Source organism: Lycium barbarum, chromosome 5, assembly GCF_019175385.1.
Source record: "Lycium barbarum isolate Lr01 chromosome 5, ASM1917538v2, whole genome shotgun sequence".
NCBI classification, from domain to species: Eukaryota; Viridiplantae; Streptophyta; class Magnoliopsida; order Solanales; family Solanaceae; genus Lycium; species Lycium barbarum.
The window spans coordinates 88,166,866-88,193,005 of record NC_083341.1 but is presented as its reverse complement, the minus strand read 5'-3'; the positions used below and the strand labels follow the sequence as shown (position 1 = coordinate 88,193,005).

Here is a 26,140-nt window from a genome sequence, read left to right as displayed (position 1 = left end):
ACTATTAGAAAAGGGCTAAATATACCTCTCGTTATACTTTGGATCAAAATATGCCCCTACCGTTATACTTTGGGGCTAAATACATCCCTCCTCCGTTAAGTTGTCCAAAGTGGACATGTATTCACACATGACATTAGCATTTTGATGATGTGGAGGCCACGTGACATGCCACCTCACAGCCCCAACTACCGCCGCTGCCTCCATTAACCCGTCCAATACTCATTGTCTTGAATAAATAGATCTACGTTGGACTGTCAACTTGCAATTTTTCTGATTCATCACTAAGATTAATTAGGTACAAATCCGCCTTAGCCTAGAGTTTCTTATTAAAGATTGAAACCATGTGTTTATTTAAAGGCCGTTGTTGAAGAAGCTACGTGCGGTTGTCCTTTAGTTAGGTCCTTGTGTGGCATGCTTCCGTCAAGGCGCTGTCATCGTCGATATGACTACTTCCGAACCTACCCTGGCCGTCGAAATTCACTCTGCCACCGGCTGCTCCGCTACGGGCGCCCCCTTTGGGCATAGTGATGATGTGAGGGGAGGAATTAAAATGGGTTGGGGGTGTGAGGTGGCATGCCACGTGGCGTCCGCCTCACCAAAATGCCAATGTCATATGTGAATATATGTCCACTTTGCACAACTTAACGGAGAAGGGGTATATTTGAACTCGTTATACCCAAAGTATAACAAGGGGTATATTTGACCCTTTTCGTTTCATTATTGATTCTTATATTACAATCTCTTCATCCACTATCCATCCATTCATTATTAATCTGTAAATTATAATCCTTGCATTATTAATTCTACACTGATAGTCATAATTAGTCTCTAAACCAAATGACCCTTTAATGTTTCACTTCTGGTTCCAAATTAAATTTTTTATTTTTTGTTTTTTATTTTCCGATATATATAGCCATATCGGGTGGTAGAAGCAAGGAATATATGACTCCAACAGATGCTTAACTACCAAAGCATCTACGGTCAGTCTTACCATGGAAAATTAGCAAATATCTAAAAGAAAAAATTTCACCCATCATCCTTGCTTTTCCAACGGATTGACATAATCTGTTTTCAATTATCCCGTAAAATCTTCTACCAGGAAAATTTAGAAAGAAACGAATCTACACAATTAGTTTTTCTTCAGGGAGGGGGTTGATTACTGATGGTTATGCATTCATCTACGTTTCAACCTGCCATCGGCAGAATTACACCTGTCAACATTTTATAGTTAAAAACAAAAACAAAAGACTCCCTTGCCTTGCGTTAACAATTCACTGTCGACTTAGGATACTGGTTGGGAGTGGAAAATGTAGTAATTCACCCACCAAGACGATATGATCTCCCTCTGAATGCTACACCAGAACCGTTATCAGGTTGCACAGGGTTCGTTGTTGCTACACCAGAACCCCTATCAGGTTGTGCAGGATAAGCTGTTGCTCCACCAACCCTATAAGATCTCCCTCTGAAAGTTGCACCAGAATTATCAGGTTGTGCAGGAGTAGCAGCTGGTGCACCAATCCTCCAACGCATAACCAGTTTATGTCTATGCATCACCAGTTAAAGAAATTTGCAGAAAAAAATATATTCATTTCTTAAGTGCAGAAAAAATGAGCATTTTCTTAACCTCCTCTTGTTAAGATTTTCTAAGGTGGAAATCAGAAATAAAATCCAGATTAGCCAAGGACAACCGGGGGGGGGGGGGGGGGGGGGGGGGGGGAGCCCGATGCACAAAGCATCCCGCGTTAGCAAAGTTCGGGGAAGGGCTGCACCTCAAGGGTGTGATGTAGACAACCTACCCTAATGCAAGCATTAGTGGCTCCTTCCACGACTCGAACCCGTGACCTATAGGTCACACGGAGACAACAAAATAAAATTTAGGTCTATGAAGCATTCAACTGCAATGACCTCTCTGGTGCTGCTCTGTGAAAAGATACTAATATGGTGATTTCAAATAGCAAGTTAAAAGAACATCTAGATGACCATTGGTCAAACTGCAATCAAAAGGATACACCCACATTGGTGTCTTCAGCAAGTTCTTCCCAGTGGCAAGTGGATGCAACACGGTTAAGAAGTAATAGAGATGTCCAGCAATGATCCCCAAGAGATCTGGCAAAATTGGTGAACCAAAAATAACATCTAAACCCAGCATGGCCCAAGGCAAGTAAAATGCCTGCAAGTCGCATAGGAAGAAGCTTTTCACCAATGGACAATTAAGATAAAGAACATACGAACCAGAGAGGCTTGAAATATCTAAATGAAAGCACAGAAGCATACCTTTAAGGTCACAAGACCATAAATGTTGATATTAGCAGTTGGGAATTCTCTACTCCAGACATACAGAAGCATGAAAACCAGTGAGATACCCAAGAACGGGGACCAGAAGAATGGGATTGCAGATAAAGCCTACAGCGAAACAACAAATTGAAAAAATGAAAGATTGGTTTTATGCGTATCAAAGGAATCAAACACCATATTCACTGTAAAATAACCAGTAGAACTGTAAATAGGATAGCAAGGGGAAAAAGTATGAGGTCACAGCTAAAACAGGCTCATGTCTTGGCCTCTTGGGTAATTTACTCTCTAAATGTTCTTCAGCATCTACATACCAACAATGTCAAAGCTCCAAATATCATCATCCACAGAAAATCTGCTGTTCGTCTTTGAAAAGGTCCACTCTCCAGTTGCACTCCATATCTTGCTCTATAACATCAAGAAGCAACAATCATAATTATTTCTTAAAACGGTAAAAAGGAGACCTTTTTGCATTTCATATCTAATTGCATTCTTTAATAGCGCACGACTACCACTCAAAAGTGGTGAGTACTTACATCATTAAGAGGCGAATCCCAAAATTAATTGAGAACTTCCCAAGAAAGAAGAAATTTGCAATCAATCTCCATACCTGAAGCAAATGTAGCATCCTATAATTATTTGAGAAAATAAAACATAAAAAAGGAATTACATGTATCAGGGGTACTCGAACAAAAAGCGTTTCAGGCACCATGATCTAGGTAAGTGCATGTGATGAAAAGTGTTCGTTTTCTGGCCTCAGCATCATTTAATTTAATGCAAATCAACAAAAGAACATTACTTACTATTATCTTTTGTGGAAGTAAAGACATGTAGCACAAGCCGAGAATTGTTAAGAGTAGGCATTGATTATCAAGAAATACTAGAAAATTCAACAATTCAATGATACGGTGCTTTAATCAAAACTATAAGTAGGCGTTTTCCTAAAACTAAAATATTTAATACCGTTATAAAGTAAATGCATTATAATAAAATAAAGTAGCAAGAACAGAGATAGAGAGACAGAAAAAAGTAACTTTTCTTTCCTTTTTGATTTTTTTTTTTTTTTTTGCAATCCCTTTTACAGGCATAAATCGGTACAAGACTTGGAGAAGTCATCCTTCTATGGTAGTAAGAGTGGGGTCCATCACATGGGCATCCACATATATGAATTATTTACAACATTTCCCATGGATGTCCATGTAAAAGAGAAATTCTAGCCCCAAAAATAAAAAAAGTGTACCTAGTTAGTCGTAATACGCATTGCTTTCTGCCTCATTAAAAACTTTACCGGTAAACCAAGTAGGACAAAACCTTGGTTAAGGAAAAGAAAATGCAGCGCGTATTTTACTCTCCCGATGAAAACATCATTTAGTGTCTCGGAGACGACGCGTTCCAATCTTGTATATCAGCTTCACTGTGAACATATCTGTCAAACTATCACTTGAACGAACACCTATATCACCGTTCTAGCGAAGACCATGAGTTAAAAAAATTTGGTGAAATATGTTTTGTTTCGTCTCCTTTAAGGTAGTCTCCTCTTAGTAGAGCTATGCATGCAGGATTGTCTTCGTATAATGTTGTTGGACTATGCCTCTCCAATGAAAGGCCACATGTTTCCTGGATGTCTTATGTTATTGATCTCAACCAAATGCATTCTCGACTTGCTTCATGAATGGCTATTATCTCTGCATGCTTGGAAGAAGTAGCAACCATAGGTTATTTTGTTAAACGTCATGATATGGTTGTACCTCCACATGTAAATAAATAACCTGCCTGAGATCGACCTTTATGTGGATTAGCAACCATAGGTTATTTTGTTAAACGTCATGATATGGTTGTACCTCCACATGTAAATAAATAACCTGCCTGAGATCGACCTTTATGTGGATTAATGGTCCCTCGGAGGTATTTAAATATATGCTTTATACCATTCCAGTTTCTTGACATCATCGGAAAGAATTATTTATCATGGTCCTTGGTGCAGAAATTCACCTTGACGCTAAAGGTCTTGGGAATAATATTAAACAAGGAAATGAAGCATCAACTCAAGATAGCAATACCAAGCCATTCGGGGTGACATAAGGTCAGTATCCCCGACAAAATTATGGAGCTAACATGAACATCATCAAGCCTTGGCCAAGATACAAAAATATACATAGGATCTCTCATCTAGCTTACTTAACATAATATGGAAGGAGAGAACATGGACATTGCTCACTTAGAGTAGAATCATTTCTTTTGGACGTTCGTTTGCATATACATGTAGTTGGACTCATGCCATAGAAGAAAGGAGATGAAGAAGCCTTAACATACCTTTATGACGCTTCGCTTGCTTGCCACAACCACCTGCTCGTTATGCTTCAATCTCAACCTAATAATCATAAGCCAATGCTGTTATCACAATTTGCCAATCCTAATTTTACGTATCTAAGTGACGGGTAATTTCTACGATAATTCGGGTAGCATTTCCTACATTTTTCAGATCCATGATGACCATAATAACAACAACCCATCCTAATTCAAGTTCATATAACTCAATTTATAGTCAGTAGGCCGATACCTCGAGCGACAAGCTCGGTTTACACTCCACAAGGCTATTCCTTTTTTTTTTTTTAAAGTTATAATTGATTATAATTACAAGGTAATCAGTTTACAACTTCAATTTCCAGCTATATCCATCATTACATCTTTCCCTACCAATCCAACAAGCTATCATAATCAATTCCAAATTCTAGTGTCAAATTCATGGATTTCTCATTTGCATGTTCAAATCCCAAGCTATATACACCTAATTCCAAATAAAGGAGATGGAATCTTACCTCAATTGGCTTCAACACCCAATCCTAGCCCAAAACCACATCCACTCCAAGAACGAGAAGAAGAACGATGATCCTGCAATGTTTATGAACTTTCGAGACCCAACTTGCGTAGATTACTCTTGGATTATGATTTATATGGTAAATATATAGAGCGAGAGAAAGAAGGCTTAGAGAGAAGAAAGAGCAAATTTGGGGGTGAGTTGGCATGAAAATTTTGGCCTTAGCACCTATATATACTAAACCCACCGCCTCAATGTGGGCCATATTTTTGAATGGGCCGTACCGGGCACAGTACTAATTTGATTTGCGAACCGTCTGTTGCATTGGAAAGAAGACTCTCTGAACTTGAATTTAGATAGATGATGCATCCCATAGTTCCTTATATATTAGGAGATATACCTCCTGATAGTTGGACCAAAATCCTGCCTAATTTTCCTCGAATTCCGACGAACTTAAATTTCTTCCATTTGCTTGATCCCGAAACCTTCCCAATCATGCTTATGAACCTCCTTAACCTTGGGGATAACGTAGTTGTGCCATTTGAACGCTTACGACACTTCTGCTTCCATGGCCTCAACTCCCAGCGCAAATTAGCATATTGAGGGACGGGATGTAACATCCCCTCCCCCCCCCAAAGAACATTCGTCCTCGAATGTTGGGGTATATGGAACGAGTATTTCGTCGTGAACGTTACACCAATCCTGTTAACAGTAACATCCATCCTTTGTGCTATGTCGCCTTACTTGCCATCGCATACACGCCAATCTCATATACTTCCTTTCCTAAAATAAGAATAGACTAGGCCATCTTTTACCTTATGAGCTTGTTCCGTTTCTGTCTTCTGACGATCATTACCTCCTGCTTGGTATAAACGAAAGTACTTTAGACCTTATTTCCTTTTTGGACTTCCTCTGTCATCTCCTTGGTGTTCTTATTCCTTCACGATGTTTCTACCGACGTCACATTCTAAACTTTAGGTTTGCGACCTGCTGATCCCGATACCGTAACTGACTTTTTGGACAGCTTCAATCAAAACACCTGGGGAAGGATCTCTGATATATTCTCGTAACAACATGTAGAGTACCGAATAATCGAATTCTGACCTCGAAAGAATTTTAATTCATGAATTAATTGCCTTAACTTCCCAACAACTTAATATGGCTCGGCGTACCGTGGACTTTTGCCCATTCCGATTTCTTCGATCATCCTGCCGGAATCTTCCAGATCTCCACCTCAAACTCCAACCTCTGGCCCTAAGCCCCTGATCATGATTTCCGCAGGCTCCGAGCTACTTGCATTTGACTGTTAATAAAGTTCGCTATCCTTACTGCTTGAAGAACTAAGCAGACCCATACTATCCCGTTTTCGTGATTTTCAAACCATCCAACTGAAAGCCTACTTTTTGCATCCACACCCACTCTCATAAGGCACCGTCTCAGTGCTGGGCCCTGGCTATTGCTGTAACCCACTCGATAAACAATGGGCATCATTCCCGGTGGTTCGAAACCTAAACCTTTCTAAAATGACTTCTAGAAGGTAGCCACGAAACGAGCCCCTCCGTTCAATGTGATAAAACCGACTCGCCAAATAAGGTCCAAAGTACTTTCATTTATACCAAGCAAGAGGTATTGATGATCAGAAGACAGATACGGAGCGAGCTCATAAGGTAAAAGATGACTTAATCTATTCTCATTTTAGGAAGGGAAGTATATGAGATTGGCGTCTATGCGATGGGCAAGTAAGGCGACATAGCACAAGGGATGGATGTTACTATTAGCAGGATCGGGGTAACGTTCACGACGAAATACTCATTCCATATACCCCAACATTCGAGGACGAATGTTCCTAAGGGGGAGAAGAATGTTACATCCTGTCCCTCCGTATGCTAATTCGCGCCGGGAGTTAAGTCCACAGAAGCGTAAAGGCGGAAGTGTCATAAGAGTTCAAGTGGCACAACTACGTTAGTCCCAAGGTTAAGGAGGTTCATAAGCATGATTGGTAAGTATGGAAAGGTTTCGGATCAAGCAAATCGAAGAAATTTAAGTTCGTCGGAATTCGGGGAAAATTAGGCGGAATGCTAGGCATGATTTTGGCCCAACTTTCAGGGGGCATCTCTCCTAGTATATAAAAAATTATGGGATGCATAACCTATCTAAATTCAAGTTCAAAGAGCCTTCTTTCCAATGCAACAGACAGTTCGCAAATCAGAGGAGTACTATGCCCGGTATGGCCCGTACAAAATACGGCCCACATTAAGGCGGTGGGTTTGGTATATATAGGTGCTAAGGCCGAAAATTTTCATTCCAACTACCCCAAATTGGCTCATCCTCCTCTCTACATATCAACTTTCTCTCTCTCATATATATATATATATATATATATATATATATATATATATATATATATATATATATATATATATATATATATATATATATATATATATATATATATCATAATCCAAGATTAATCTACGCAAGTTCGGTCTCGGAAGTTCTTAAACATTGTGGGATCATTGTTCTTCTTATTCTTGGAGTGGATGTGGTTTGCGCTAGGATTGGGTGTTGTTGAAGCCAATTGAGGTAAGATTCCATCTCCTTTACTTGGAATTAGGTGTATCTAGCTTGGGATTTGAACATGAAAATGAGAAATCCATGAATTCGACACTAGAATTTGGAATTGATTATGATATCTTGTTGGGTTTGTTGGGAAAGATGTAATGATGGATATAGTTGGAAATTGGAGTTGTAAAACTGATTACCTTATAAATATAATCAATTATAGCTCGTATGAAAAAAGGAATAGCCTTATGGAGGGTAAACTGAGCTTGTCGCTCGAGGTATCGAGCTATTGACCATAAATTGAGTTATATGAACTCAAATTAGGATGGGATGTTGTTATTATGGTCCTCATGGATCTGAAAAATCTAAGAAATCCAAGGGAAATGTTGCCCGAATTATCATAGAAATTACTCGTCACTTAGATAAGTAAAATTAGGATTGGCAAATTGTGATAAAAGCATTATTCTATGATTATAGGTCGAGATGGAAGCATAACGAGCGGGTTGTTGTGCCAAGCAAGCGAAGCATCATAAAGGTATGTTAAGGCTTCTTCATCTCCTTTCTTCTATGGCAGGAGTCCAACTACACGTATATGCAAACAAACGTCCCACAAGAAACGATTCTACTCTAAGTCCGGCAATATCCATGTTCCTTCCTTCCATATTATGTTAAGTAAGCTAGATGCTCCCATCTTGATGTTTATGAGAAATCCCCAAAACATGAAAGGCTATGAAATCATATGTAGGTATATTCTTGTATCTTGCCAAGGCTTGATGATGTTCATGTTAGCTCCATAATGTTTTCGGGGGATACCGACCTTATGTCACCCCGAATGGCTTGGTATTGCTAATCCATGTGTTTCATGCATCATGTATATGTATAAGATAACACCCTGGGCTATAACCGGCGGGCATGGCACTAATCTGCGCTATATATGTATATTATAACACCCCGGGCTATAACGGCGGGCATGGCACTAGGGTGCAATTACACCACTGCAGTTGCGCATGTTATATGATGAGATGAGCCCCAAAGAGCAGCATATATGATATGATACTAGCCCACAGAGGCCTATATATGTATATGTATATGTAAAAAAGTCTGCTTGCATAATGTACGCCCACAGAGGCATCCAGGTTCCAAGTTGTTTCCTTCCGGTCTTCCTTACTTATGTTATCTTTATGTCATGTTTATCCTGCCTTACATACTCGGTACACTTTCTGTACTGTTTTCCCTTGCGGGGACACTACATTCATGCCCGCAGGTCCGACTCCTCAGATTGACGTACCCCATCGGTAGGTTGCTCCAGTTCAGCAGTCGACCGCCCAGTTCCACTACTTCGGACTTGCTTTGCTGTCATTTTGGTATGCACTGTATATATTTATATTTTGGATATGGCGGAGCCCTGTCCCGACTGTTATGTCAGTTAGATGCACTCTTAGAGGCTCGTAGACATGTGTCCTATGCACAGGTTTCTTATGTATAGCCTTGTCAGCTCATGACTAGTATGTAAAGCTTCTGGTATGGCCTTTTAATGACTTATGCATCCTTATGGTGGCCTTGTCGGCCCGTGTACATATATGTATGGTTATAGCCCATGCTTCACAAGGTGATGATGGTTGACATAATTTCTACTCGTTACTCCGGTATACGTAGGCCTTGTCAGCCCTGGTGTTGTGAGCAATGTATGATAGATTTTTTTTTGGATGACATGGGAACCCGCACCCGCTGCCCTTCGGGTACGCACTGGGTAAACCCAGCTCTGTGCAATAGCTCGTAAACCACACATGAGAGACAACCCACACTAGGCAAGCCTCGTGCGACGAACTCAACCAGAAGGCAAATCCCATGCGACAGGGGGTTTCGAACCTGAGACCTCCATTATGAAAACCCCATGCTCAACCGAGTCACCCTTGCACCTAATGTATGACAGATATTACAAGCATTGTTTAGGAAGGCAAGCACCTTACGCCTTTTGGCGTGAGGCGAGGCGTAGCGATCCTTCGTCGCCATTTACAGCCAAGGCGTGGTGTTTTTGGAAAGGCAAGGTCGAGACGAGAAGGGCGAGCATGGCGACACCTTTTAATTAAACAAAAAAAAAAGTGTGTAACTTAAAACCATACAGAAAAAGAGAGCAAAAGATTAATTTTTACCTAGGGTTTCACTTTCAGTTGTCTCGTCTTCCATCTTCCTCCACCGTTGCTGATAGGGTTTTCAAGTAAGCCCTGTTTCTTTTCTTCTTCTTCTTCTTCTTCTTCTTCTTCTTCTTCTTTCTTCTTTCTTTCTTTGACTTTTTTGGGAGCCGCTGCAACAGATTAGCCTTTTTCAGGCAGATCTGACTTTTCCGGCAACTGGCCGGTGACCCAGTTCCGGCAAATTTTTTGTTTCCATTTCAGTATTGTTATTTATTCAAGTTATATGAATTTTTGCCTTTTATTGTTATATAAACAAACTTCAATCATGTTGAGTATAAAATATTTGCTAGTATTTTGTTGAGTAATTGAGTTTTTGGGTATTTATAATTCTCGCCTCGCTTCTAAAAAGCGCTCGCCACGCCACGCCTCACTATGAGGCTTGAGGCTAGCCCTTGTCGCCGCGCCTCGCCTCTCACCATCCTCAACACTGATTACAAGTAGGCACTTGGCCTTACGGTCAGGTGCCAGTCATGCCCCTCCGGCTTGGGGTGTGACAAAAGCGAAGGCTATGATTTTCCTTCGACATTATCTTCGTGAAGATTAAAACCTAAAAATTTAATTGTGAAATATCCACTTGAATTATGGATTAATTTGACGGGTCGATATGACTACCCAAAACTTACGATATTACCAAAAGCTTGATATGAGTGGATACACCTTCAGTTCCAAGATTTTAAAATCACAATTGAGTATAATTTTGTTAGTCACAAAGAAAGTTCTATATTAAAATTATGTGGAGACATTATCTCTAATGAGAACTTACTGGAGAAAACTTCTACGACTTTTCATGCTTCAAATATGCTGCTACAATAGCGATACCGTGAAAAGAGATTTAAGAAATATTCTCAATTAATTACATGCCTATTTGTGGCTGAGCAGAATAATACTTTGTTAAGAAAAATCATCAAGCCCGTCCCACTAGATCTACTCCATTCCCTAAAGCGAATGTTATAGCAACATATAATCAGTCTGAAAGAAAACAAAATGATTCCCGTGGTCGTGGACGTCATAATGGTGGACATAAGCATGAGAACGATAAGGGTTCTCAAGGTAATCCTTCAACAGGCAAAGTCAAAATTTGTCACCGATGTGGTATGAAAGGTCATTGGCCACGTGTTTGTCATACGCACGATCATTTTGTCAAACTTTATCATGCCTCCTCAAAACGAAAGAACATAATGTGGAGGCGCACTTGACCTTTCGAAATAATGATGATGAAACAACTCCCTCAAACAAATATGATGATATTGAGGCAAACCTTACTTATAAAGATGATGACTTTAAAGCCCTCCCAAAATTTTACTCATTTGGAAAGTGAAGACTTTTATGATGATATTGACTGAGGAACTGATCATCTCACTGGGGAATAAAACTATAAGAAAAGTTGTTTTCTTTTGTGTCTACAACTAGATTGTTTTTAAATGTATTTCCTAAAGCATCATGTCTGGCTAGTTTCTACATTCTAGTGCAGTTTGTTAACGTTTCTTTTGTTGTTAGTTTTCACGTTTCTTATTTTATGAAAAATATGAAAATTTCTCATTCATCAGTTGGACCCAAGATCAATTACAATGATATATGTCTTATAGATAGTGCTACAACGCACAACATTTTAAGAGATACAAAATATTACTCTTATTTGGTGATGAAAGAAGCCAATGTTAATACAATATTTGGTAGTACAAGACCAACTAAAGGCTTCGGAAAAAAAACTTACTACTCCCTCCGTCCCAAAAAAATTGTCTTCCTTTTCTTTTTTGTCTGTCCCGAAAAGATTGGCACCTTTCTATGTTTAGAAATAATTTAACTTTATCAGGTGATTTACAGCCACACAAATATCTAAGGCTTGTTTTGGACCACACATTTCAAAAGTATTCCTTTATTTCTTAAATTTTGTGCCAAGTCAAACTAAGACAATCTTTTTGGGACGAAGGGAGTAAGTTTCAAAGACATTCGCCAAAATGACAATCATATTGAGAATACAAATGATGAAAAGATTGAATATTTTTATATTACTACAAAAGATGGCAAGTAAGAAATATATGCTTGAAACATTACCCGCTCTTTCCAGCATTTATTACACAAGTATTAGCATGGTTGAAACACATGTCATAGTAAACCGGAAGTTTACTAATTCAAATGATTTTATTATTTGAATGCCCAATTGGGCCATCCCAATTCTAATATGATGTGCAAAATAATTGAGAATTCATTTGGGCATTTTTTGAAAAACTAGCAGATTCTTCGGTTTAAGAAATTCGCTTGTGCTACATGTTCTCAAGGCAAATTGATTACTAGACCATCAGCAATTAAAGTTGGGATTGAATCCCCTGCATTTCTGAAACGTATATAAGGTGATATATATGGGCCCATTTACCAAACAGGGCCAAATATACCCCTGTACTATGAGAAACCGAGGGAGTACTAAATATGTGTACTCCTTAAAGAGAAGTGTTCAAAGCACATTATATATCAATGAACATCCAAGGGGGAGTGTTGCAAAATATATATATGTCCATTAGTTGGCAATAGGCTTGAGACTATTTGCCTAAGAGCCTTAGGGACAAAGGCAAAATTTGTGGTGAACAGATTTTGATAAGTTTTTCCTTGTCTATTCTGTAACTTGGAGTCCAAGTTCTTGTATCTATAAAAAGGGAGTTATTCTCCCAATTGTAGACACCACAAACAAGTGAAATACAAAGTTTCTCCCCTTTCTCATCAAGCTTTTCTTCTTTGCAATTATATAGTTTTATAACATGTTATTAGTGTTTTAAATAATTCATATGGTGGATGCCCATGTAATGGACCCCACTCTTACTATTGTAAAAGAATGATTTCTCCAAGTCTTGTTACCTTTTTATGCCTATAAAAGGCATTGCAAATAGCAATGTAAAACACACTCAAAAAGGAAAGAAAAGTTACTACTTTGTGTTTCTCTCTGTTATTGCTACTTTATTTTATTGCACTGCTTTTATTTTATAACACATCATATCCTTGAGTTCTTAGGAGACACGAAACCAAGTCTAGTATGAACGAAACCAAGTCTAGTATGAACCATGGCCATTTGATCAGAGCGTGACTAGTAGTCTCCTTGGCCCCTTGGTTGTTTGTGGGGAGAGGGGGGGGGGGGGGGGGAGGGTGGTTTGTGCAGTAGAGGATCGTTCTAAGCCCCGCCTATGGTGCTCGAGTGGTCTAATGACGTCTGAATGACTTCATTTTTATTATTTTCAGGTACCTGAACCTCGCCCGAGGTTTTATAATTGCTGTCTTGTTGCTCTTTTAGAGCAGCTTCCTCCACATTATGACCATTTTGATTGTTTGCTCCTTTTCTTTTTCGAGATTTTAATCTTTGGAATCGATCGGTCTACCACGTTTTAAGCGTGGTTTAGACTCATTTGCCTTAGTTGATCATCCTACCGGAACATAACTCAAATTGGAGCATTAGCAGCTGGAATATGAGATTTAGTAACTCTTGATAGGTCAGTTAATGCATTTTGCAATTGATTTCAATTTTTTTCAGTATTTGCAATATTTGGCTAATAGATTATCTTTTGAACTTCCAGTTCACATTGATTTGTACAAGGATCTAAATGAGATAATGACAATGCATTCCAATCTATCTCCTTTTTCAACTGCTTTTTTTCTCCCCCTAATGCTAGGTATATTGATGCATCAAAATGGCAATCAACAAATATTGCCTTAAATAAATCTCCAGTCATATGTTCCAAATATTATATAATACAAGGAGATTCATACCCAACACATATTCCCAATCTTATTTGGGAATCCATCTTTGTGCGTTGTGGTGGAGCAATTGGAACATACACCGCACATCCAAATATTCTAAGATGGGAAATATTTGGCTCCTAAACAAAAGTCAATTGTAACGGGGAGACATTATGATAACTTATAGGCCTGATCCGTACAAGAATTGTTGCATGCAAAATAGCATGACCCGATATCGAAATGGGAAGTTTTGTTCTTATAAGCATTGGTCTAGCAATTAATTGGAGGTGTTTGATCAATGCATCTGCTAGACCATATTGAGTATGAACATGAGCACCACCGTTTTCCCAATTGATATACAATAATCATTAAACGCTTGAGATGTAAGCTCACCGGCATTATCGAGACGAATTGTCTTAATTGCATAATCTGGAAATTGTGCTCTTAACCTTATATTTGAGCGAGCAATCTCGCAAATGCCAAATTGTGAGTTGATAATAAACACACATGTGACCATCTTGTAGATGCATCTATTAAAATCATATCATATTTAAATGGTCCACGTGGTATGTGAATGGGCCAACATAATACGTTTCAAGAATGCAAGGGATTCAATCCCAACTTCATTGTTGATGGTCTAGTAATCAATTTGTCTTGAGAAAATACAGCACAAGAGAATTTCTTAAATGGAAGAATCTTCTGATTCTTCATTGAGTGCCCATATAAATTCTCAATTACGTTGCGCATCATATTAGAACCTGAATGGCCCAACCAGTCATGCCAAAGAATAAAATCATTTGATATAGTAAACTTCTGGTTTACTATGGCATGTGTTTCAACCATGCTAATACTCGTGTAGTATAAGTCGGAAGAAAGACCGGATAACTTTTCAAGCACATATTTCTTACCCGACATCATTGTAGTAATATAGAGATATTCAATCTTTTCATTATTTGTAGTTTCACTATGATAGCCATTTTGGTGAATGTCTTCGAAACTTAGTAAGTTTCTTTGAGACTTATTATAATATAATGCTTTATCAATTATCAAATTTGTTCCTTCAGTCAGTAATAGATTAGCTTTTCCTCAGCTTTCAATTAATCTTGTACTACCATATATTGTATTAACATTGACTTCTTTCATCACCAAATAAGAGAAATACTTCTTATCTCTTAATATGGTGCTCGTTTTAGCACTATCTATATAAGACATATATCATCGTAATTGATCTTGAGTCTAACTGATGACTAGAAATTTCCATATTCTTCATAAAAATACAATGCACATTATAAGAAACGTGAAAACTAACAACAAAGAAACATTAAGAAACTGCACTAGAAATGTAGAAACTAGCAAGACATGATGCTTTAGGATATACATTTAAGAAAGAAGAACCTAGTTGCAAACATAAGAGAATACAACAAATTTTCTTATAGTTCTATTCCCCAATGAGATGATCAGTTCTTCCGTCAATATCATCATAGAAGCCTCCAGCTTCTAAATGAGTAGTATTTGACAGACCTTTAAAATCATCTTTATAAGCAAGATTTTCCTCGGTATCATCATATTTGTTTGAGGGGACTGCTTCATCATCATTTCGAAAGGTCAAGTGCGCCACTACATTATTTTCTTTTCTTTTGAAGGAGGCTTGGTAAAGTTTGACACGGTACGACAAATACGTGCCTGATGACTTTTCATATCACATCGGTGGCAAATATTGACTTTACCTCCTAAATTATGATTAAGGCATAATCCAATTCTACAAGGAACAGGAGTTCAAGACATGATAACTTTACCATATTTGAGCACATGGAATTAGCTTGGGATTAGGAGAAGAAGAGGTCGTACGCGTGAGTCAAATCCAAGTCCAACAAGGATTGGGTTCTTGCAATTAATTGAACCAAGTCTTGGTTCGATTGGCAGAACTAAAAGAGGCTATTCTACTCCTATATAAAGCATCACATTGGTGCTTGTTGAAGACGAGAGACTCAACTACAAAGAGAGAATAAGAGCGAGATCTTAACACTGAGTGTTCTTCAGCTTGAGAGAATAAACTGCGACAAAGAACCTGTGCCTATCAAGTATAATCTTTATAGTTCTTGTTGCTTAGTTTAATTCTACAAGTTTATTTGTAACCTTTACATTTCTAATGATTTGTATTAGGTTGTTATTGGGTTGTAAGGAACTTCATAGACTGTGTAGAGTCTCTGAAGAAGGTGGAGAAAGTACCAACAATTAGTAAGAATTGTTGAGGTTTGGGGTAGGGGCTGTTAGAGACAGTTCCTTAGGTGTACATGGCGTTGCAACATTAAAAGTTGCTTGTGTTATAGTGGAGAGTTGGGGAAAGCCTATTGAGATAGGTTGTGGTTTTTGCCTCACTTGAGCAAAGGAGTTTTCCATGTGAAAATAATTGTGTTGATCTATTATTCCGTACTTTACCTTCTTGCATAATTGCTGAAAGAACCACGTTCTTTCAGTTTATAGATCGCAGCAAATTAACACTTATGTATGTCTATACATCCGATAAGAAAGGGTATTTATATAATGAATCTTATAACAAATTAAGGAAAGACAATCAATTAGAATAAAAAAAGAATTATATTCTTGTAATTACGCGAGGAAAATAAAGTCTCCTCATGTTAATTAATTAACACAATCAGCAGTGTATTGTATGACATATTTTGGTGTCTGGTTAGAGTCGTAAAGATGCTAATATACAGTGTTTATAAGTCAATGTAAGGATATCTACCTGATACTTAGAGAATACTAGCTCATATAATAATGCAATATCATCCGGACGGCACAATCCCAACTGAGATGCAGCTGTAAACAACAGACAAGCAGTTCCGTAAGCCTTGCTAATAGGCGGAAGTGATTTATAGAACCTGCAATGAGAGAATCAATTAGATTTTGTTGTGAAAACATCACATGGAAGATAATAAAGTATAAAGCAGAAAGCATTTATAGCAATGACCAGAAGATGGACGAAAGCTAGCTAAATGGATAAAAACATGGAAAGCAAAAGATAACAAAGCTAAACGCCAAAGGTTATAGGTAGGAGGACAGCACCCCAAAGCTATCAATTTACTCCAACTCTCAAATCAGTACACACATATATTCCAAACTTCTCCTTTCTTTGGAAATGACATAAGCATTAGATTCTAAAGGACCTCTCACTTGAGCACACACCACAGAAAGATAAGTTTCAGAATTTGTACAACTGCGCAGCGCAAACATGAAGTTGCCATAGATAAATGCTTAACAATAAGCAGAAACAGAATCCATTGGACCTCAGATTTAGGAGGAATCGCCAATATTGAAAGAAAATAACCCCATTACCCAAGAGTTAACCGATAGCGAAACTATTAGAAGAGGTAGACTCTTTCAGGTACAACAGTGGCAGCTCATAGTGAACTATATTACAATCCCCACTCTAGCAAAATAGAAATGGTTAACAGTTTCCAGGCAGTTAATATGGAGCCAAAATACCAAGAAAATTGACCTGTCTTTAGGGAAAGAAATGCATAAGGCTTGTCTCATGCAATTTTAAATAAGTTGTCTCATGCAAGATAATGTACAAAGAGGTCAGAATAGGACAAAATAGATGCTACATGCATGAAAAGATGTTGTCATATTTACCTTCACTATTTAGAGGTGACAGGCATCTGGGAAGTATTTCTTTGACTGTTTGGCTTAAGCAGTGCAATGCTCTACACCGTCAAAGGTGCCTTACCAAGCTGGATCAGATGGAGGACAAAAGAACTAACCAAAAACATGTGATCTCAACTCTAAAATGCATTTCGTGGACAGTGTGGAAGTAATGGGATGCCAGATGTTTTTGCGGAAGATCAGTGTCATGTCATATTAGGGAAATACAGATGACAAAGCACAACTCATTGATGAAGATGAAGATAAATAGCATTCAATAAAGATGGACACTAGCTCATCAAGCACTTACATTCTTTTTTTTTTTTTTTTTGAAAGAGGAAACATCCTTTTCTCTTTGTTTTGTTGATATAATATCAACTCTTTCTATTTATTTTAGCCATGGAAGGACTTAACAGTATGACGAGAATTGCTCTACAAAACAGGTGGATAAGAGGTTTCAAGATTAGAGGTGGAGGGAGGAGGGCATGGAAATCTGTCAATTGCTTTATGCAAATGACACAATAATTTTTTGTGAGCCAGTAGTTGACCAGATCCAATACATCAGAGTAATGTTGGTAATTTTTGAAGCTACCTCTGGTTTGAAAGTGAATTGGAGGAAAACCAGTCTATTTCCCATAAAAGAAGTTGCCCGCATACAAATTCTGGCTGATATACTTGGCTGCAGGGTGGACAATTTGCCTACTGTGTGTTTAGGCATGCCTCTTGGCAGTAGGCATAAGGATGTGGAGATTTGGGATAGCATAGTGGAGAAGACAGAGAAGAGACTAGCACAGTGGAAGGCACAATTCATTTCTTTAGGGGGAAGAATCACTTTAATCAATTCTGTTCTTGATTCTCTTCCAACTCATGTGATGTCTTTATTCCCCACTCCATCCTGTGTGGCGAAGAAGCTTAACAGATTGAGGAGGGATTTTTTGTGGAAAGGAAACAAAGAGGGTAGAGGTTATAATTTAGTGAAATGGGATGTAGCACAGCTGAGCAAGAGCCAAGGTGGTCTTGGCATCAGAAACTTGAAGATACAAAACAACTGTTTGCTAATGAAGTGGTTATAGAGGTTCAGTAGTGAGGAAACAGCTTTGTGGAGGGAAGTCATTCTACATAAATTTGGCCAAACCAGCCCTTTGTGTTCCAATGAGGTCAATACAACTTATGGAGTCGGAGTATGGAGATCAATCAGATCTCTATGGTCAAAACTGCAGGGGAATACTAGCATTAAGGTGGGAAATGGCACCAGAACTAGGTTTTGGAAGGATATCTGGATTGGCCATGCTTCTTTAATGGACTCCTTTCCTGACTTATTTTTGCTGAGCAACAGACATGATGTCAATATCAATGATTGTTGGTCTCCTCAAGGTTGGAACTTATTTTTGAGGAGAAATTTGAGTGATTGGGAAGTGGGGAGGGTGGCAAACCTATTAAAGGAGATTGAGGGTTTTTCTGGCATTTCAACTGAGGCAGATTCATTGAGATGGAGACATACTATGGATGGAATTTTCTCAGTCAACAAGATCTACCAGAAAGAGATTAATGCAGAGGTGGGGAGCAGTACAAGGACTTGGAAGAATATCTGGAAAAGTTAACTAAGGTGAAATGCTTTACATGGTTGGTGGCCAAAAGGGCTTGTCTCACTCATGAAGTACTACGAAAGAAGCATATGCCAGTAGTGACCAGATGTTTTTTATGCAATGAGACTGGAGAGACCAACAATCATATATTCCTTCATTGCAAATTCACTGCTCAAATATGGACTATGTTCTTCAGTCTCACAAAGATCAAGTGGACAATGCCAAAGCACACTGCAGATCCGATGAGTTGCTGGATTAGAAGAGGGGGCAGTAAGACTCAAAAGAAGTGGTGGAGGATTATACCATCCTGCATTTGGTGGACTGTTTGGAAGGAGAGGAAGTAGATGATCTGGTAGATTTCTTAGGAGCCCTATAAATCTGTTTTTTTCCTTCTTTTTTTTTTTTTTTTTTTGGATGACATGGGAACCCTCAGCCGCTACCCTTCGGGTGCGCACAGGGTAAACCCAGCTCCTGTGCAATAGCCCGCAAACCACACAGGAGAGATAACCCGCACTAGGCAAGCCCCGTGCGACGAACTCGACCCAGAAGGCAAATCATAAATCTGTTTTTTTTTTCTTTTCTTTTCTTTCTTTCTGTTGAACTCCGTGTTTTTGGAGGTGGCCAGCATTACCTTAATGCTGAGGAATACAATAGTATCAGTTTCAAAAGAAAAAAAATTAACATTTTGTCATGTACCATTTATCCAATTCCTGCTCTACCCCATGATAATGTCAAATGATTTTAATATTCACAAAACTTACTTCAGCTGGAATGAAAATTTTCGAATTCCAGCATATCACCATCACATTAAAAGTAGTGTTAAGATGTTTTGAATTTTAGGTAGTTGGTCCATGATTATTTTTCTTCCTGAGTATGTTGAATCTATGGTTTAAACATGGAGGGTTTCAAACAATATTTAAGGCTTGATTCAAACATGTTGAGTAGAAGAATCAAGTTTGACAAGTTTGAAACTTTGAATTTTCAGATCGGGTTTATGCTAACCATATGCCTGTATAATCTGAATTGTCAAATTGGGTGTGTGCTAACCATATGCAGATAAATTGTGGCACTCCATTTCATCGGTTAGCTATGGAAGAAAATGTAATGAGAAGAAGAAAGAATCCTCCCGACGTATGAGGGATAGAAGGGGTTGTTAAATAGTTAATGAGAATCGTGAGATTCCTTTTTTTTTTTTTTTTTTCCTTTTGAAAAGTGAGACAGTATTACAAAATGACGTTTTGACACTAGTGTAAATTCCATCTTAAAGTGAATTTGTAAGGCATTACACTTTGAGGTACTTTATGGATGAATTAGAGTGTAATCACTAATTTTCTATTTCCTTTTGTATACTCTTTTATTGTAATTCATCCTACTTATCCGTTGGTGTAAAGATAATTGGTCGAGCCATCCAATTGATTGCCAACTTGGTTTTTACACTGTAGTATCATTCTCTTTCTATATCAAATGTACAGGTATCCTCACGGTATAACACAATGGTATCTAAAGGCCAAGGAGGGTTAAAAGTGGTGAACCTGGTGTGATGTGCAAACTTGACATTGAGAAGGCTTTCGACCAGCTCAACTGGTCTTACCTTATTTCTATTCTTAGAAAGATGGGATTTGGAGATAGGTGGATTAGATGGATCAGATTTAGTATTTCAGCTGTGAAATACTCAGTCATAGTGAATAGAGGACCAGTGGGGTTTTTCTCTCCTCAGAAAGGAATCAGTCAAGGGGACCCTCTCTCCCCCTTTTTGTTTATTATAGCAATGGAGGGTCTGAGCAAAATGTTGGACAAGGCCAGACAAATGCAGTGGATTCAGGGTTTCAGTGTGGGTTCCAGTCCTGGGGCCTCAATCACAGTTTCACATCTGCTATACGCTGACGATACAATCATTTTATGTGAGGCTGACTCAACACAAATGCTACACCTGAACCTTACTCTCCTCCTCTTTGAAGCCCTATCGGGTTTCCATGTTAATGTGCTGAAAAGCATAATGTATCCAGACAACGCTGTCCCAAACACTGAAGAGTTGGCAAGTATCATGGGGTGTACTATTGGAACACTTCCAACCACATACCTAGGTTTACCTCTGGGTAGCAAATTCAAGAATGCTGAAGTATGGAATGGGATCATAGAGAAGTTTGAAAAAAGACTGGCCTCCTGGCAGATGCAATATCTATCAATGGGGGGAAGACTAGTCCTTATCAACAGTGTGCTTGATAGCATACCAACATACTACATGTCACATTTCCCTATTCCTAGCAAGATATGTGGTCGGCTGGACAAGATTAGGAGGGATTTTTTATGGAAAGGAAATAGCAACTCTCACCGATTCCATCTCGTCAAATGGGAAAAAGTTATACAGCCAAAGAACAAGGGAGGATTGGGCATTAGAGATTTAGCCTCTCACAACAAAAGCATGCTTATGAAATGGTTATGGAGGTTTAGTACAAATGACTCTAGTCTCTGGAAAGAAGTTGTTGCTGCTAAGCATGGAAGAAGGGACAAATGGAGCACAAATACTTCCAATTTACCCCACGGGGTTGGTCCCTGGAAATACATTAGTAAGCTGTGGAGCGAATTTTTTTTATGAAGGTCTGGTTCAAAGCAGGGGATGGCTCACATATTAAATTCTGGAGGGACAGATGGCTAAGTAACATTCCGCTCATGGAAGTCTACCCAAGCCTGTTTCAGATTGCTCGAGACAAAAACTCCACAATTGCACAGAATAGATGTGGCAATAGTTGGAGTGTAGTGCTCAGGAGAAATGTGCATGATTGGGAGATAGGGAGTCTACTTGAACTACTTGCTAATGTGGAGAAATATAACATGAATGACACATGTGCTGATACATTGTTATGGGGAACAAATAACTCTTTCACTGTGAAAGATTGTTATCATCATATATGCTGCCAGAATCAGATCACTGAACTTTGGCCCTGGAAACTTATTTGGAAGACCAAAATGCCTACCAAGATCATCTGCTTTTGTTGGATTGCCGTCCAGGAACCATGTTTAACAATAGATAATCTGAACAAAAAAGGCCTCGAACTGGAAGATAAGTGCTATATGTGTCAAAATAGCCCAGAAACAGTCAATCACCTGCTCCTTCACTGTGCAGTGACAAAGGACCTGTGGAATATGTTCTGCTGTATTTTTGGCTTACAATGGGTCATGCCCCAAAATGTGAAAGAGGCTTATGCAGGCTGGAATTCATGGAGAGTTGATAAGTCCATCAAGAAAGTCTGGGTGATGATCCCTGGAGTTATTTTTTGGAGTTTATGGACTGAAAGGAACCGTAGATGTTTTGATGGGATTTCAACTCCAAACCACTCTCTTAAGGCTAGTTGTCTATTTCTTTTGTTCAGTTGGGTTAATCTAACCCCTGTATTTAGCACTGAACATTTTTTGGACTTTGTTAGCTCTCTAGTGCTAGTTTGACATATTGTAAAGAAGCTAACAACTATTGCTTGTGCTCTCTGTGAGCCCTTTTGTTTCTCTTGTAATTCTGCATCTACTTGATGCCTATCTATGAAACACCTTACTTCATCAAAAAAAAAAAAAATGGCCCAAGGTATTATATTCATGCAAAGGCATTTTTCACAACTATTAATATACCATAATTGTGTTGTTTCCCGTTCATTCGGAATGTCAATAACAAATATAATGTCAGAATGTAAGTTATCATGTATTTATCCCTACATGGGTTGAGACGGATGAAGTGATGAGGCCCATGTACACTTATGGTATGTTCAGATATTCTCTCAATGATTAAGCAAGATACAATGGCCAAGCTAGTTTAAGCATGCATGAGTGTGACAAAGGCAAGCTTCCGCGCAACGACTTCTTAGCGAGAAGTTTGAATGAAGATGAAGTCAACCACCATACAACCAAATGCTAGTGCCTAAAAGAGTCATTGTGTTGAATGATGCAGCTGGTAATGGAAGGTAATTCTGAGATCAAATGGACTATGCAGCACAACTCACACAAGCTCGGACAAAGTGTGTGCACTAAGGCAAAATTCTAGAGAGCTCAAGAAATTCCACATCACAAAGTTGCCATGAAGCCAGAGAGATGCAAGTAAGAGCTAGCCAAGGTGATACCACTGATAAGATCATGTATTGCTTTTTAGTGATTGAAAAGTGGTACTGAAAACTGCTTAGTCAAATTTGTTCAAGATGAAGCAAGTCTCCTATGTTAGAAAATTCAAGCCAAGGCAGATATCTATTAAGAGGTCTTGAATTTTCAAGAAATCAACAATTGCTGATTTTCTTCCTATGTTTTTGGATATCCAAATATTGATGGTTAAATTCAAACATGGAGGACATGAACTAATCTAGATTGCTTGATTGAAACATGCCGAATATAAGATTCAAATTTGATAAGCTTGAATGGTGTGAAGGCTTCGAGTCTCCAAATGGCGTGTACTAACAATATGCCTATAAATTGATGCTCCCTCTCTGATTTTAAGTCATAGAAGGAGATAAAGAGAATTATAAGTGAGAGTTAGAAAGAGTTGTATCTGTAGGACAACATTAAAGAATGAAATATTTGGACATTTCCTGAGTAAATTAGAGTGTTATCCGTAATTTGTATTCTCTCCGGCTTTTATTATACCATAATTCTTCATCACCCCAGACATAATTGGCCGAACACATAATTCCTGGTTTCACAGTTCATCTTTCCGTACGTATTATCCTGCTCATATCAAATGTACCATTCAATCCTCTCCACGGCATAACAAAACGGGGCCCTCCCTTCCAAACAGTGGAGCACCTAAATGCTGCAACCTATAGTATCATTCATTAGCATCAACCTATACTTTCAGTTAATTATTGCCTCTTCTAGCTGTAAATTTTTTTTTCCTTGTCAAACAAAAGATTGTTTTGAGTTCCCCAAAACGAGCTTATTTTCTTTAAAAAAAAAATGCTTATTTCAGCGGTTTGATAGTGATTTAATTTGATGTGTATAAACGGATGGCGCTTTTAACCAAATACAATTGATCAGAGGCAGTTTTGGCCCTTTTCCATTTTATTATAAACCGTCATTTTGGGCCAAAAGAAAACTGTGGGGGCTTTTTTACCTCAATAGGTGGACGGAGGGTATTTTTAAACTAAATCCAACAGCTCAGGGACAGTTTTGGCCCTTTTCCGTAATATATTGTTCCTCTTATGCATTTCTGTTATGCCATTACCTCTACAAGACATACTAACAGCTTCTACTCTCAAAAATCAAGGATTTCTGGTTGTTAATTTGGGTATTATTAAACAAAGAGCAAGCAACTGTCCACCCAGAATGTTAATTCCATCATTTAAACAGAAAACTTAATTGAGAATCTATTACTTCAGGCTACTAAACTAAAATTTCCAAATAGTCCAAACATCACACAACCAAAAGTTGCATAATATATCCGATCAAACAAGGCAAAATCCTCAATAATGGGCACCTAACCCACTGAAAAGTCCCAAGAGCTCAATATATAGAACACAAAGTTGAGAGTATTTGATAAAGAAAATAATAGAATTAGCATCAGATTACACATATACTGTCACATTCATTGAAATCAGGTGTGTCACACTACCGAGAATTACATACTATATTCAAATAATACCAAAATAATAATAATAATAATAATAATAATAATAATAATAATAATAATAATAATAACAATAATAATAAAGAACCACTAGCCAAGAGAGCATAGAATTAAAAAGAGAACCCTAAAGTGGCTAAAAAGCTTTAATTGGTTAAACATATGGAGTAACAGAGAGTTGAGAGCATTTGATAATGAAAAAACAATTAAGCGTGAAGGGGAACTTACTCAGCAGGAGATGACATCGTAAATTCAGAAAGCACTTGAGAGGTTGTTCGCTGAGGAAAAGATATTCAATTGAGGACAACAAAGAAGAAATTGGTAATAACGATTTCTACGAGAGAGAATGGGTTGTTTTTCTTTTCCAAATTCCAGAATCTACTCGATGTGATTTAGTTAGAAGGGAAGAAATGGGCAAACTTTTTTTTCTTTTATTTCATTAGTTGCTTCAATCACTTGACCAATCAGATCCAAGGAGTGACACAAGAACATGTCATTTCTATTAGTCTTTTGATTGGAGTTGCATGCCATGTCATTTTGGCATATATCTTTCTTTCTTTTTTTTTTTTTTTTTTGAACAATTTTTTTGTTTTTTTGACATATATCGTTATTAACTTTTTCAATTGATTTTGCGTGAAATAACATTAACTTTTTCAATTGATTTTGCGTGACACGTTAGTTCACATGTGACATCAATCTGAACCTCTAGGATGGAGGTGGAACTAATAAAGTTAACTTGCCATTTGAAATCCAAATTATTGTGACTAATCCAACATGATTAGACTATTAATTATAATTAATTCAGCTATATTAGCTCGTAATAATTATTTTAATTAATATATTTTAATTTATATAGTCCAAGTAATTTTATGGATTTTCAATCTAGTAGCAGTAAACTTTAAATGCCTGCAAATGTCCCTACTTCAAGATTTGTTGAGGGGTTGCTTTGTTGAAATTGAAGACGGGTCTTGAAGTACTTGATAAAAATACTCCATACATTTTAAAATGTTTGTATGGTTTTGACTTGACACGAAATTTAACAAAGTAAAGAATTTTTTTGAATATTTTGGTTTTAATTAAAGAGGTGTTGAATGAATCAAAATGTTCTCTAATCTTGTGGTCTTAAACAGGTCACGTGGAAAATTGGACTTAAAGAGTTGCCAAAAAAGGGAAGAGACATTATTTTTTAAACTAATTGAAGGAGAAAGTAAGACAAACATTTTAAAACGGAAAGAGTACTACTTTATTTTGGCATTTATGTGACTTGAATGAATCTTTTTCATCCTTTTTTTAAAAACTGAATTCGAAAACTTATAATTCATGAACTTGACTTGAATTCCTCTATCGAAATGAAAAATTCAATTTAACAATTAAACTTGACATGAAATTTAACAAAGTCAAGAATTTTTTTGAATATTTTGGTTTTAATTAAAGAGGTGTTGAATGAACCAAAATATCCTCTAATCTTGTGGTCTTAAACAGTTCATGTAGAAAATTGGACTTAAAGAGTTATCAAAAAAGGGAAGAGGCATTCTTTTTTAAACTAACTGAAGGAGAAAGTAAGACAACCATTTTAAAACGAAATTAGTAATACTTTATTTTGGCATTTACGTGACTTGAATGAATATTTTTCATCCTTTTTTCAAAACTGAATTCGAAAACTTATAATTCATGAGCCTGACTTGAATTCCTCTATCGAAATGAAAAATTCAATTTAACA

The 26,140-nt window shown here is 37.7% G+C and overlaps 1 protein-coding gene across 2 annotated transcripts; it reads right to left on the bottom strand.

The window, feature by feature from the left end:
- Positions 1–1,012: 1,012 nt before the first annotated feature.
- LOC132641049 (derlin-1) lies at positions 1,013–24,855 on the bottom strand. 2 transcript variants are annotated; one of them, XM_060357925.1, is made up of 7 exons: positions 24,649–24,855; positions 16,340–16,475; positions 2,829–2,902; positions 2,607–2,700; positions 2,275–2,403; positions 2,010–2,170; positions 1,013–1,543 (listed from the first exon to the last, which is right to left on the bottom strand). In XM_060357925.1, the coding sequence occupies exons 1-7, from the start codon at positions 24,663–24,665 to the stop codon at positions 1,318–1,320; spliced, it is 837 nt and encodes a 278-aa protein (XP_060213908.1). In that variant the 5' UTR covers positions 24,666–24,855; the 3' UTR covers positions 1,013–1,317. The 2 variants fall into 2 exon arrangements, with proteins under 2 accessions (XP_060213908.1, XP_060213909.1); XM_060357926.1 differs by lacking the exons at positions 16,340–16,475; positions 24,649–24,855 and adding an exon at positions 4,606–4,689.
- Positions 24,856–26,140: the final 1,285 nt, after the last annotated feature.

Coding starts and splice junctions, on each gene's coding strand:
- LOC132641049 (XM_060357925.1), bottom strand. Junction 2,171..2,274: donor ATGGTCTTGTGACCTTAAAG/GTATGCTTCTGT, acceptor TGCGACTTGCAG/GCATTTTACTTGCCTTGGGC. Junction 1,544..2,009: donor CTGAAGACACCAATGTGGGT/GTATCCTTTTGA, acceptor GGTGATGCATAG/ACATAAACTGGTTATGCGTT.